Source organism: Manis pentadactyla, chromosome 2 (genome assembly GCF_030020395.1).
Source record: "Manis pentadactyla isolate mManPen7 chromosome 2, mManPen7.hap1, whole genome shotgun sequence".
NCBI classification, from domain to species: domain Eukaryota; kingdom Metazoa; phylum Chordata; class Mammalia; order Pholidota; family Manidae; genus Manis; species Manis pentadactyla.
Window position 1 is genome coordinate 130,892,663 of NC_080020.1, and position 13,346 is coordinate 130,906,008.

Consider the following 13,346-nt stretch of genomic DNA (forward strand, 5'->3'; position numbering starts at 1 on the left):
CAGATGTCCTTTCTCCCTCTCTCGACTCTCACTTTCTTCCCTTTCTGAGCATCTAGAATAGAACAGTCTGGCGGGTACTTATGGTCATTGCCCAGTGAGTACCCTGCTTCATGGAAGTTTGTTCCAAATTTTAGGGCTCTGCTCTTTTCTGAATACTTATATGTCCTGACTGAATCTGGCCACAAACAGCCAGCATTGGTACATAAGAGACCCCTGGTTGGGAGATTAGACTGAATGACTCTGATGGGCTTCAGCCTTCAAGATCCCACAATTTCAGGTTCAGACAGGCAGCTAGTCCCTTCACAAGGCTGTTCTGATGGCTTTGAATTTGTTTATTTTCTTGGTTTCAAATGTCTATTCTTTTAACTTCAAAGGATTTTTTTTTGAATACCAGAAGCTAGTTATTTTCCTTCCTCCATGGTAGGGCTTCAAGCATTTGAAGTCTGTTGTCATGTAGCCAGACTTCAGTAAGCATGTGTCCTGCATGAGACAGATGCTAGATGCCCTGCCCATCCTCTCATGTCACGCAGAGTGTTTTAGTGGCTTTGCTCTTCCACATGCAGTCTACCCCAGCCTGGAACTGTGTAAAAGGTGGACAGCCTTTTTGTCAAGCCATCTTGCGTTTGCTATTTACATATGCACTCATTCTTCAAATATGACCATTACTATCCGTATTAGTGGGCCAGAACTTGGAAAATGTGGCCATTACTGCAATTTATAACATTGCTCACTTGGATTTTTAATCCTAGGATGAATACTGGATTGGAAAAGCTAAAAGAAGCTTCGGAGTCTGTTGCAGCCTTAAGCAAAGAGCTGGAAGTGAAGGAAAAGGAGCTGCAAGTGGCCAATGAGAAAGCCGACACGGTGGGTGGATGCCCCCATGGGTACCGTCCTTGCTGTGAATTACCAGTTCGTGAATGTTAATGATGTGTACGCAGCCACCAAGTTATAACCATGAAAGTATAAACTGCTATTCCATTAGAATATGACACTCTTCATTTTATGTATGATAAATTGTCTCTTTGAGCTTTTTGTCTGTTTATATTGAATTAGGTCTTAAAAGAAGTGACCATGAAAGCACAGGCTGCTGAAAAGGTCAAGGCTGAGGTGCAGAAGGTGAAGGACAAAGCCCAGGCCATTGTAGACAGCATCTCTAAAGATAAAGCCATTGCAGAAGAAAAACTGGAAGCAGCAAAACCAGCTTTAGAAGAAGCAGAGGCAGCGCTGCAGGTAAATCGCTGTGACTCAGCAACATTTAGGGCTTGGGAGGGGAGGCAGGACCAATGAACGGCAGGAGACGCGCAGCTGCTCCACACCAAAGCACTCTCCACAGACCCGTGGCAAATCATATATTTTGCTTGGAGATGTTATGAGCTTCTCTTCGATTTTGCATGTGCTGCTTCACATGTCATTTTCCTCGCTCCTGCACGGTGGGCAGTGTGAGGCAATGGCGCCCAGGAGTCCTGGGTGCTCAGTCCCACTCTGTCACCAATAAGCTATGTGACAGTGGGAAAATCACATTGCATTTCTAAAATAACAGTTCCTTGCTCATTCGTTGAGGACACTGGAGTAGGTCTGTAGGACATGACATTCTCTGAGTTTATCCTTGACTTATACAGATAAGGACCTCCCGGTGTAATGCAGCTCAGTAACGGCAGAGTTCAAGGAGGCTTCCAACACAGTCATTCGGTGCCACTGTGTGGCAGTGACAGAAAGGGTGAAATCAGACAGGCGTTTTGGATTCTGAGAAAATAAGGCCAGTTTATGGAAATAGGCCACACCTTAAAGGGCTGGCCCAGTTTTGAACATTCAGTTTGAAATCTTTTGGACTCAATTTAAGATTGCTTTTACTTCTGTGTGACTCATCTGTTGCCTTGTGTTATTCCCGGCCTAGAAAATGGCTGGAGTGATGGAACTCTGCTGATCTGTCCACTGCTAATTCAAGTGATGCAACCTTAATTGGGCATTTATTATTACTTGATAATGTAACTATAATTTTTTTGAAGTGCTTCCTTAGCACACTGCCTGAAACACTTGTAAATCTTTTTGACCCAAGTTAAGTCATTATACTTTCTGAATCATTATACAAATATGAATTTCTATTCCTTTAAGACAGTGAAAATACCATTTTTTCTTTTCTATCTCCCACTTTTCACATTGCAGTTGACCCTTGAATGGAGCATTGACCCCCTGCACGGTTGAAAATCCATGTATAATTTTTGATCCCCCAAAAGCTTAACTAACAGCCTTCTGCTGACCTGAAGCCTTACTGATAACATAAGCAGTTGATTAACACAAATTTTGTATGTTATATGTATTATATACAGTAGTCTTTCAATAAAGTAAGCTGAGAAAAAGAAATCTTATTTAAAATTGTTGTAAATCTTTAAAAAATTCATCCAATACATTTATTTAAAAAAATCCATGTGTAAGTGGATCTGCCCAGTTCAAACGTGTTGAGAGTCAGCTCTATTCTTACATGTGATACATCTTTCCTTATTGTTTCTCTGTGCATCCGTGCACTGGCAAAACTGTCCTTCTTAATACTGGCAGTCCTCCAGGGCCTCGAGTCTCAGAGTGATGAGCACCTAATTTCCCTGCTTCTTTTTTAAAAACTAATTTATTGAGGTATGACTGAGATGTGAAAAGCTGTACATATTTAAGTTTTATAACTCAGAGTCAGGGCCTAAGTATACACCTATGAAACCACCTCCGTCATCAAGGCCATAGATGTACCCACTCCCTCCCAAAGTTTCTTCCTGTTCCCTCTAATATTGTTATTTTTGTGTGCATGGTAAAGACATTTAAGGCAAGGTCTACCCCTCTTAGCAAATTTGAAGTGTATAATGCAGTATTGTTAGCTATAGGCACTATGTTCTATAGCAGATCCCAGAATTTACTCATTTTGTGTAACTGAAAATACCCTTTGATCATCACTGCCCACCTCCTCGTCCTGCCAGCCCCTTGACAATCACCATTCTATGTTCTCCTTCTGTGAACCTATTTTAGATTTCACATATAAATGAAATGATACAGCATTTGTTTTTCTGTGTTTAGCTTATTTCACTTGGCCTAATGCCTGCCAGATCCATCCACATTGTTTCAAATGGCAGGATTTCCTTTTCTCTTTTTTTAAGGCTGCATAAGATTCCACTGTGTACACATACACACATGTGCATTGTGTGCTTGCGCCTGTGCCACATCTTCTTTGTTCATCCATCAGTGGACACTTAGGTCGTTTCCCTGTCTTGGCTATCATGAATAATGCTGCAGTGAACATCGGATATGTATATTTCTTTGAGATCCCAATCCTCATTCCTCCCATTCTTTTGGGCATTTTGGCTTTGCTGAGAGTCCCTGATCAACAGAGAGAAGACAATGATACTGTAAAGAAACTTCTAAACTTTATTGATCTCATGATACCTAATGGTGCCATAAAAATAGAGCATATGGCATCTCAGGTCATGATTAAATGCATACAATTTCCCAAGAGTTAAGAGACTTGGTATCTTTTCCAACATTATAAAATGGTGTTCTGTATCTTCCTAATTTCATGCTCTCTAACACTAAAATTTTCTGCTTTATGTAACCATCAAGGCATAAATGTGTGGGAACAGGGGTAAGGTGATAGAGTGTGTGGGAGAGATTTCAGTCATTTCCTTCATTGATTCTGCCTACATTTTATTGCCTCTTTGTTGAGCTTTTGAAATCTTGAAGTATGATACTACCAATTTGTACTAAGAAAGTTCCAGGTGCATTCATACTTTAACATTCTGGCATCTGACTACATAAATCTGTACAACAATTAAGGTAACAGCAAAGAATATGTTTCTTGCTATCTCCATGCTAATCTGACTCAACACAAGCATGCCAAATACCTGTGGATACTAAATAATTATAGTTCAGTGATGTCTAGGAAATTTAGTAAGGAATGTTGCTTTGCCTGCAGAGAAAAGAGGAATGCAATACTTAGCTGAAATACGTTGAACTTCAATATAATGTCCACCAGATATACCCTTGCCCCAACTCCTGCTACCTGATTGAATGTAATTCAGCCCAATTTGGTTTGAATTCCCTCTTTTAAAGCTAACATAAAATAAGCACAGCCAGCTCTTATATAACTTTAATTTGACCCTACTTTCCCCACTGCCTGCTGTTATATTTTCTTTATTTTATAGCCACAACATCTCAAATAAAGGTCTGTCATTTCCAGTTCCTTAGCACTAATTCTCCTTCATTGCCAGCTGTTCATCTTTCACAGATGCTAGTTTATTGAAACAAACCTTTTCAAAGTGTATAGTTACATTCTAACTACCAAGTTCATTAGTTTTCTTCTTTTTTTCCCCTCAATCCTCAGAGAAAAGATCATTAGCTTTGATGAGAGGTCATTTGACAGCAGGGATGCAAATGCAAGTAAGATAGAAGGTTTTAAGATCTGGAAGGCATGAATGTAGACTATTCATCCTAGAAATGGGACTGTATCAAATTCTTATGTTTAATATTTTCCCAGTACTTATTCCACAAAAGGTTTAAGACATAGCACAGTTATTAGCAACCGCAACGGGTCTATATGACTATTAAATAGTTTACTCTATAAGAATCTACATACTAGAAATGGAACAGAACTTTTCGAAGAGCTTAGTGAAATTTACATTGCTCAAGTTCCATCAGTTCAAGGTCAGTGGCCCGCCAAGAAACCCCTGATTGATTATTCAATCTGCCAGCCTTGGGGCTACCTGTGAGTGCCAGTCCACTGTGTCAAGTCTGAGTTGCTTAAGAGAAATAGGCAGATTCTTGACCTACATAACTCAGGAGTAAAAAGCTCAGCACATAATGGAGTCTTCCTGGGTTAGAATCCCTGGTACCTAGGTGCTGAGTAGTCTTTTTCTTTCAGATTACACTTTTTTTTTTCTTTCTGGCACAAAGTAGTGGTCTGTGCAATTTTAGAGAAGTCATAGCTCCTTATCTGCTTGCTGACATTTCTCTCAGTTTCTCCTCTTGCTGTCAGTTTGAATTGTACAAATGGGATTTTCTGCATTTTGGGGGGATTAAATATGCATGAAGCCCCCGTGACTCTGCATCTGGTTCTAAAATATTTGCTCTCGTCTGTGGAAATAGTAACATTTAGAGATTAAGATTTGTTTGTCTGCACTTTCTTATCTGAGATGGGATGACAAGCCCTCTTCCTCCCCCAGACCATCAAGCCTTCTGACATTGCCACTGTCCGAACGTTGGGGCGACCCCCTCATCTCATCATGAGGATCATGGATTGTGTCCTGTTACTGTTTCAAAGGAAAGTCAACGCAGTGAAAATTGACCTGGAAAAAAGCTGTACAATTCCTGCCTGGCAGGAATCTTTAAAACTGATGACTGCAGGAAACTTTTTACAGAATTTACAGGTTGGTAGTTCAGTGATGATGAGCTGAGAGACTTCATTAGAGTGTCTGAGCCATTAACAAGTTTCTAAGAAAAGTTGATTGCACATACATGTTTTTACTTATTAATTTTTTGCCATCTTTCTTGAGGTATAATTGACAAATAAAAATTGGGTATAGATAAATTGTACAACTTCTTGTTTAACATATGCATACATTGTGAAATAAAACGGCCATAGTCAAGCTAATTAAAGTATCCATCACCCCACATAGTTACCATTTTCTTTTTTGGTTCTTTTTGTAGTGAGAACACTTAGAACATTTCAAGTATACAGTACCTGTATTCATATTGCTGAACTTCAGGTCTCCAGGACTTAGTCATCTTATATCTTGAAACTTTGTATCCCTTGACCAACTCTTCCCATTTCCCCTCCTCTCAGCCCCTAGCAACCACCATTCTGCTCTTTGCTTCTATGAGCTTGGCTATTTTAGATTCCAATCTGTAAGTGAGGTGTCACAGTATTTGTCTTTCTGTGTCTGGCTTATTTCATTTAGACTAATGTCCTTCAGGCCCAACCATGTTGTCACAAATAGCAGGATTTTCATTTTTTTAAACCTGAACGATATTCTACATATGTATTTTGAACATGAACTTAAATATTTTTTTCAGAATAGAATTTTCTCTTTCAAATATAAGGCGTTGTTAGCATGAGAACTTTAGCTGACAGATGTTAGGTGTGTTAAGGCATCATCAGTGATTTCTTTCAATAAAAGTTAAAAAAAATATTTTAAGGAACCCAGACGTGTGCATATATCATCACTTGCATATGAATATAAATAAATAAATATACATATATATTTGAGTCTCAGTAATAAATTTTTGAGTAGTAATTTGATCTTTTTATTTTACTGTTAGATAGAACTTATATATGATAAAATGTACAAATTTTAAGTGTACAGATTAATGAATATTTACATATATATATATACCTACTAATGAACAGTGAAATCAAAATTTGTATGTTTATACCCTAGAAATCTCTCTGTGTCCCAAACCCATCAATAAATTCCCCTAAGATGAGCATTATTCTTACCTTTATCCTGATTATTAGTTTTGCCTGTTTGAAATTTATATATATGAAATCATATCATATGAAATCTTTTGTTTTGACCTCTGATTCATTTTGTTTCTAAGATTCATTCTTATGTTGAACAGGGCAGTGTTTCATACTTAAATTTTCATTGCAGTCGTTTCCTGTATCTTGATATGCAGTACTGTATAGTAAGTGTTTAACAAATGGTTCTCTGGAGAGAAGAAAGAAAAAAGGAAATAAAGCTCTGATTTGTAGTGATTGCCAATTTCCATGGTGTAAACTACTCCAGGATGATCAGTTTCAAACTACCAAGTGGTGTTGCTGAACGTAGAGTTGAGACAAGGTGAATAGTCATGCCGTTATGTAGCATTCCCACCATATAGGTACAATAGATATAAATGACCTCAAGAACATAAATAGTAAAATGTAGTAAAGTAATAAGAAAGTGATTGATGACTTTTGACTACACATTATATTTATTTTAAATAACATTTCTTTAATTACAAATTGGTATAATTTAATTTGTGATAATGCTTTTATTTAACAATTTGCAAAATTCCTGTAAATTTAGCAGTCATTTCTCATGTGAACAAGAGTGAAATGTCCATTTGCCCATTGTACTATTCATAGATTTTGGCTTTTGTTACTAGTTTTTGCCTGCTATAAATAAAGCTAATATGACTATTGGTCTACAGGTCATTTGGTGGGCATATTTGCATTTCTGTTGGCTCTATACTCAGGAGTAGAATTCCTAGGTCTCAGATTACACAATTTCATCAGCTTTAATAAATAGTAGCAAGGAGTTTTCAATAATAGTTGTATCAATTTACACACCCACCAGCAGTGTAAGTTGCTTTACATTTAACCATTTTCTACTTTCAGCTATTCTATTGTTTTGGGTTGAGTTTGCATTTCCCTGACGGTGAGAATATTTTTGTCAGTTTATGAGCCTCTTGGAATAGATCTCTTGCCCATTTACATTTTTTATTGCTGTGTAGAATTTCTTTGTGTATATATGAGTAATTTGTCATTTATACTTTTGCAAGTATCTTCCCCCACTTTCTGCCTTAGTTGTTCATACCATTAATACTGTGTTTGATAAGTAGATGTTCTTAAGTTTAATGTAGTCGAGTTTGTCAATATTTTCCTTAACAGTGTTTTCTGTGTCCTGTTCAGGAAGTCTTTGTCCCCCTCTCAGGAAGAATAAATGTTTCTCTGTTTTCTGGTAGAAATTTTATTGTTCTATCTCCTATTTCTAGATCTTGAGACAGATAATTGGGAGTACCCAACCCAGATCCATCTCCCAAGTAATGATTTTTACACAGTGTTTCATCCAGTTTTCAATTCAACATTGCCCAAGTGGCTGTGTGGCTACAGCAGCTTGAGACACCATATAGCAGCTATGACAATAAGTAGCTTATGGAACTAGTGCTGTACAGACTTGTCCCAGTTAACTAAGGGACTATGTGACGTTAAGTGCCACCATGAAGGAGTAACTCGCCAGCTGAGCGGAGAGGAGGAGATTAACTCTGATTGTTGAGTGTGGAATGGCAATGGTGACGGGGAGACTCAGAAAGTTTTCACAGAGAAAGGTGACAATGGAATTGGACTTGGAAGTGGATGCTGGCAAGCAACTCTCCTGCCTTACGGACCTGGTGGCAGTGCTAGTGCTCTGGAATCTCCTTTGCTATTTACCTTTTGTCACAACCACCACCCTCCTATTGCTCCCACGCATTCTGCTTTTCCTTCTGGCCTTAGTATTTTTCAAGTCTCATATAAGAAACTTGCATTAAAAGACGTCTGAATGAAAATGTGCTCCACCTCATGTTATGTATGTTTTGTGAAGGCTTGTTTCTCTGAATTATTTGGATGCTAAATTTCTTTCTACTTGGAAAATATTTAATCATCTTCTTGTAGATGATTGAACACCACTTTTAAAAACACCAGTTTCATTGTTTGGCCAGTCTCTTTTGATGCAAGGAGGCATTCTTAATCCATTTTGGCTACTATTTTTACATTTTATAACAATTCTCTCACATTCTTGATAGTTCTATGATTAAAAATTAATTCATCCCCCTCAAGGCCTAATGTCCAAGGTATTATATTCACATTTCAGGTGAGTTTAATATAACCTCTGTCTGAATATATGAATCATTTAATTGCTGGTAAATGCTAAATATGTATGTCCTTAGGGTGAATATACCCATCTGTGTTTGTTTTCCTTTTCTGGATTTGTAATTCACCTATTTAGGTTTAATGACATGAAAGATTTATTGCCTTAGAAGTTCTAATAACCATATTAGTATTCACTCCCTAAATAATCTGTTCTTTCCCCAGATCCCAGAAGATTTACTTAGGGTTGGTACCTCTTGTTAACTGAAGACAAAGTCTACTCTAACTCCTTTGCTGTCACTGCATACTCTGTGTTCGCCTTCAGGACTGCCTAATATCCTGAAATGTTGGCAAAATAGGACATCATTTGTTTATTCTTGGCTGTTCAACAATTTCAATGGCATTGTGAGCACAATGTCAATATGACTTAGTGGAAAGAAGTATTTTGACTTTATTTCATTCTTTTCTTCCATAGCAATTCCCGAAAGACACAATCAATGAAGAAGTGATAGAATTTTTGAATCCTTACTTTGAGATGGCAGACTATAATATTGAAACGGCTAAACGCGTGTGTGGGAATGTAGCTGGTCTCTGTTCCTGGACCAAAGCCATGGCTTCCTTCTTTTCTATAAACAGAGAGGTGTTGCCTCTGAAGGTAAGTCTCAAAAATACAAGTGTGTGACACGTGCCTGCAAGGGGTCTCTAGGCCAGCTGGTCTTATCTGTCATGCAACTTAGAAGTCTTTGGCTGCTGGTGTTAATTGTACCCAAGTCCATGGGGACAGCAAGTGGTGGAAAGGCTGAGCACAGGATGTTCCTTCTCTCTAATCCTAGTTCAGTCAGAACTGAATGAACCTTTTAGCATGGACACTGCAAGGACATTCAGGCCATTGCGGGTTGCTGGATATTTTTCCTGCACAATATCAAGGTGAAAAAAAAGAAACACAGAAAACTATAGCATAGAATCCCCTGATAATGTCCAACACCTCTAGCTGGGGGGTCCTGAGTGAGGCAGGCCAACACATAGACCCTGGTGGCTGGTCTTGGTTCAGGACATGACATAGTACTCTCTCCTTTGTCCCTCCGGAAAGAAACTAAATATCATGTTATTTAATGTGACTGGAGAATATACCTGTGTTTTCCTTTGAGTAATTGCATTTCTAAAGTTCATTTGTACACTATCATTCAATGATATTCAGTCTTGAATGGAGAAGCAATAACAAGTTTTGAAAATGGAAGATTGGTGTCTCAAAAAGCACCTTATGGCTTGGTTGATTATTTTACTTTTGCATAAATCTCTCAACCACTAACTAAAATTCACTCACACTTAGAAACTACCCAGGAGCCTTATTAATAATGATACAAATAATCAAGAGTAGAAAGGAGACAGGATAGAGTTGCAAGTCCCATTTTATTTTCTAACTGTTACCATCCAAGGCCATTTATTCCATCACTGAGGCCTGAAGGGTTCTGGGAAACCTTGAAAGAACAGAGACTCATTTGACTCAGAGAACTTTAGAGCAAATAACTGATGACCTGCTGTGTGACAATGTGGATTTTGGTATCCGTGAAGACTACAGTATAGCTTAGAAATGGGCATCTGAATTACGATCACTGTTTCAAATCAAAAGTACAGGGCATCCTTTGCATATTCTTCCAGTGGGTAAGTGTACATAGTGTATGGGAATTATAGTGGAATTCATGATGGACACTTTTTACTCTGTTATAGTTATTTTAAATAACATGAGCTGAAATCAGTACCAAATAATAAACATTCCAAATAAGATTTATGTAGGAACAATGAAATTCCATCCTCTGTTTCAGTGCATTTCAGCCTCCCCCAGACCCAGGACAATCTAGATCCCACAGTAGGAGATGAAGGGAACCCCGTCAGAAGAGGACCTTGCTTGCTTCTGGACCATGTGTTTTCTTTGTGAGAAGTCAGTCCCGGGGGTGCTCTCCCATAGGCTTATGAACATCCAGCATCTGGGCATGTTCACTTGGTCATGTCCCACCACTGTCAGTCAGAGAAATAAACACAGCTATGTGGACCATACAAAGTCACTGCTTAGGGAGAAGCCCAAGAAAAAAGGAGGGCAGGCTTTCACTGGGCAACTCTGCTTAATACATGAAGAGCACAGACCGAGGCCCCTGATAGCACATATTCCTGGTGGGGCTGCTCTGCAAACTCCAGCCTCCTGAGTGAGGACACTCCTTGAGCTCCAGCTGGGACCCCCTCGACACTCATTGGTAACAGAGACTCCATAGGGCCATCTCCATCACCTTGCCATCCCTGTAGATAGGCCAAGTGACTTCTGGCAGTGAATAAACTTATACAATTTTTAATTACAACAATAGAAATTTGGACTTGATTCATGTTCAGTGTAATGAGATTTCTCTTTGAAAACTCTATGAGGTTTACATAGGAAAAACTGATAAACATCAGTCCATATACAGGGCATTTAAAAGAGTTGAGCCTTAAATATTGGACATGAATAGTAACAATAACAATATCTATCATTTATTGAACTCATGTGATATACCAGGTACTAAGCTTGGGTTTTTACCTGTGCTGTTTTACTTAAACCAAACACACACAGACACAATCTGAAGAGGTAGTTTCTCAGTATCTTCCTGGAGAAACTGAAGCTCACAGAGTTTAGGAAACATGCAAAGTCCTACAGCTCCTAAGATGAGCAGTCATATTGGAAGAATTCTGTGCCATTTAGTTAGCATCTTTTGGGAGCATCATTTAATTTTTTTTAATTAATTTTTTTTTTAGTAAAGTCCTAGAAAAGACTCAAAATCCTGGGGCTGTGACAGTCTTTTGAGTGTAATCAGTAGCTTCCTCAAAACAAATATTTTTAATTGGCCACAGCTTAAGGTATCAATTGTTTTCTGAAGGCAAGCAATATATGCAAACAAGACCACTGCTACCCACAAATCTGTATCTTTACCTTCAACAAGTAATTACATTCCATCCTTTGTCTTGTTTTAATATCCTCATCAATAACAATGAGTCCTGCTAGGCTGATTTTCTAAATATTTAGTTTTACCTTCTTCTAATAATTCTTAATGTTATAATATTCTATAATGTGCCTATATACATTTACTGTTATCATGCTCTGATCTAGGGGTTGGCAAAACTTTGGCTCACAGGCCAAATCGAGCCCACTACCTGTATTTACTTAGCTTGTGAAATAAGAATAGCTTTTACATTTTTAAATAGTTTTTGAGTAAGTACCTAAAAATAGCCTCAGTTTTGCTTCTTGACCCAAAAAGCCTAAAATGTTTACTATCTGGCACTTTATGGAAAAATTTACTGATTTCTATTCTATTGAGCTGTAGTTTTCCACTTATAAATATTTACATCAAGTTCACATTAAGATTTGGTCTTGACTTAATGCAACTTGAAATGACTCCAGTGGGGGAACAGAGAAAATATGTAAGTGTGATATTGCTAAGTTCTCAGACCCTGAAATGCTGGGTGTTCAGTTTGTGCCCATCTTGTACTGTGTGTGTGTCCTGGGCAGGCCAACTTGGTGGTGCAGGAGAATCGCTACGTCTTGGCCATGCAGGACCTGCAGAAGGCCCAGGCCGAGCTGGACGACAAGCAAGCAGAGCTGGATGTGGTGCAGGCTGAGTACGAACAGGCCATGATGGAGAAGCAGGTAACTAACTATGCTCTGGCCTGGAAGGGACCTTCATGCACCTGCATGGCGATTGTAGGCCTTCCCTCTGCTTCTACTTTCTCTAAGGGTTCGGCTTCTAGCAGGAATTCAGCTAATTTATATGTGCTACATATACAGCATGCAGTCCCTCCCTGAGCCCTGGGGTTTGTTTCAGACCCCAAGGACCTTTGGGGAGATGTCAAGATATTTAGCCAAGATAGGGGTCAGTTCTGGAGTGTGAACATTCTGAGTTTCTTGTTAATGATGACGTTATTAGCATCTTCTGTAACATTTTTTGTCATGTTTTTCAGATCATGTCCTCCCACTTTGTCTCAATCTTTGAAATAATCTTGCAAGGTAAACAAGGTAGTTATTTTTATTCTTATTTTAGAGGAATGAACTGAGGTCCAGAGAGGATAAGAGAATGGTTCTTGGTCATAGGACTGGATAGTTTGGTCTAGACCTTGGTCTTCGATGTCCACTTGAGGCATCTCTGCTGGATCAGTGTGACTGACCACATGGCTGTATTCCATTGATGATAACCACATACAGTCTCTCAACCTCTGAATATTTTGCAGCTCTAGAATCTTTCAGAGTTTAGATTTCATACATTTCCTATCCACTGGACAACAAGCTCTTTATCTTGCTTATGCTAATTTCAGCTCCACTAGGGCGTCTTTCTTCTGGTAATCAAGGCAGATTTAACATAGACCTAATGTATCTTAAGCTTCTGGGTCCCTCCCTTACACAGGCCCCCATAAGTGCTGGGGTCACTGGGAGTTATAGAGTGTTCTACGCAGGGGCGGGGGGAATCAGGATATGATGGGCAAGCATTTGTGTGTAAGGGTTCTGGTAAAATAAAGGCACCTGAGTTTCTAAGTCAACAGGACACCTTGGTAGTGGTTTTTTTTCCTCATTGTAAATAGATGTTCACTTGTGTATTTGGTACTTGTAGAATTTCTCTATGATTTTCTTGAAGTGGTATCCCCAGATTGTGTAAGTTGCTGGCTCCCCAAAATTTGTATCTGACTCTGATAAACTGTATATTTAGTAAGTAAGAGCTAGATTCACTCTGCTCTTTCCTTGATGGTTTTA

At 38.7% G+C, this 13,346-nt stretch overlaps 1 protein-coding gene across 3 annotated transcripts in view; it reads left to right on the top strand.

Annotated features, from left to right (window-relative positions):
* Positions 1–13,346, top strand: part of DNAH5 (dynein axonemal heavy chain 5) — a 257,848-nt gene that overhangs the window by 197,121 nt on the left and 47,381 nt on the right. For all 3 annotated transcript variants that reach the window (XM_057496308.1, XM_036896717.2, XM_057496315.1), the window contains exons 57-61: positions 750–864; positions 1,054–1,230; positions 5,196–5,399; positions 9,057–9,236; positions 12,114–12,251. In XM_057496308.1, coding sequence (XP_057352291.1) covers positions 750–864; positions 1,054–1,230; positions 5,196–5,399; positions 9,057–9,236; positions 12,114–12,251 — 814 coding nt within the window. The remainder of the gene's footprint in view (positions 1–749; positions 865–1,053; positions 1,231–5,195; positions 5,400–9,056; positions 9,237–12,113; positions 12,252–13,346) is intronic.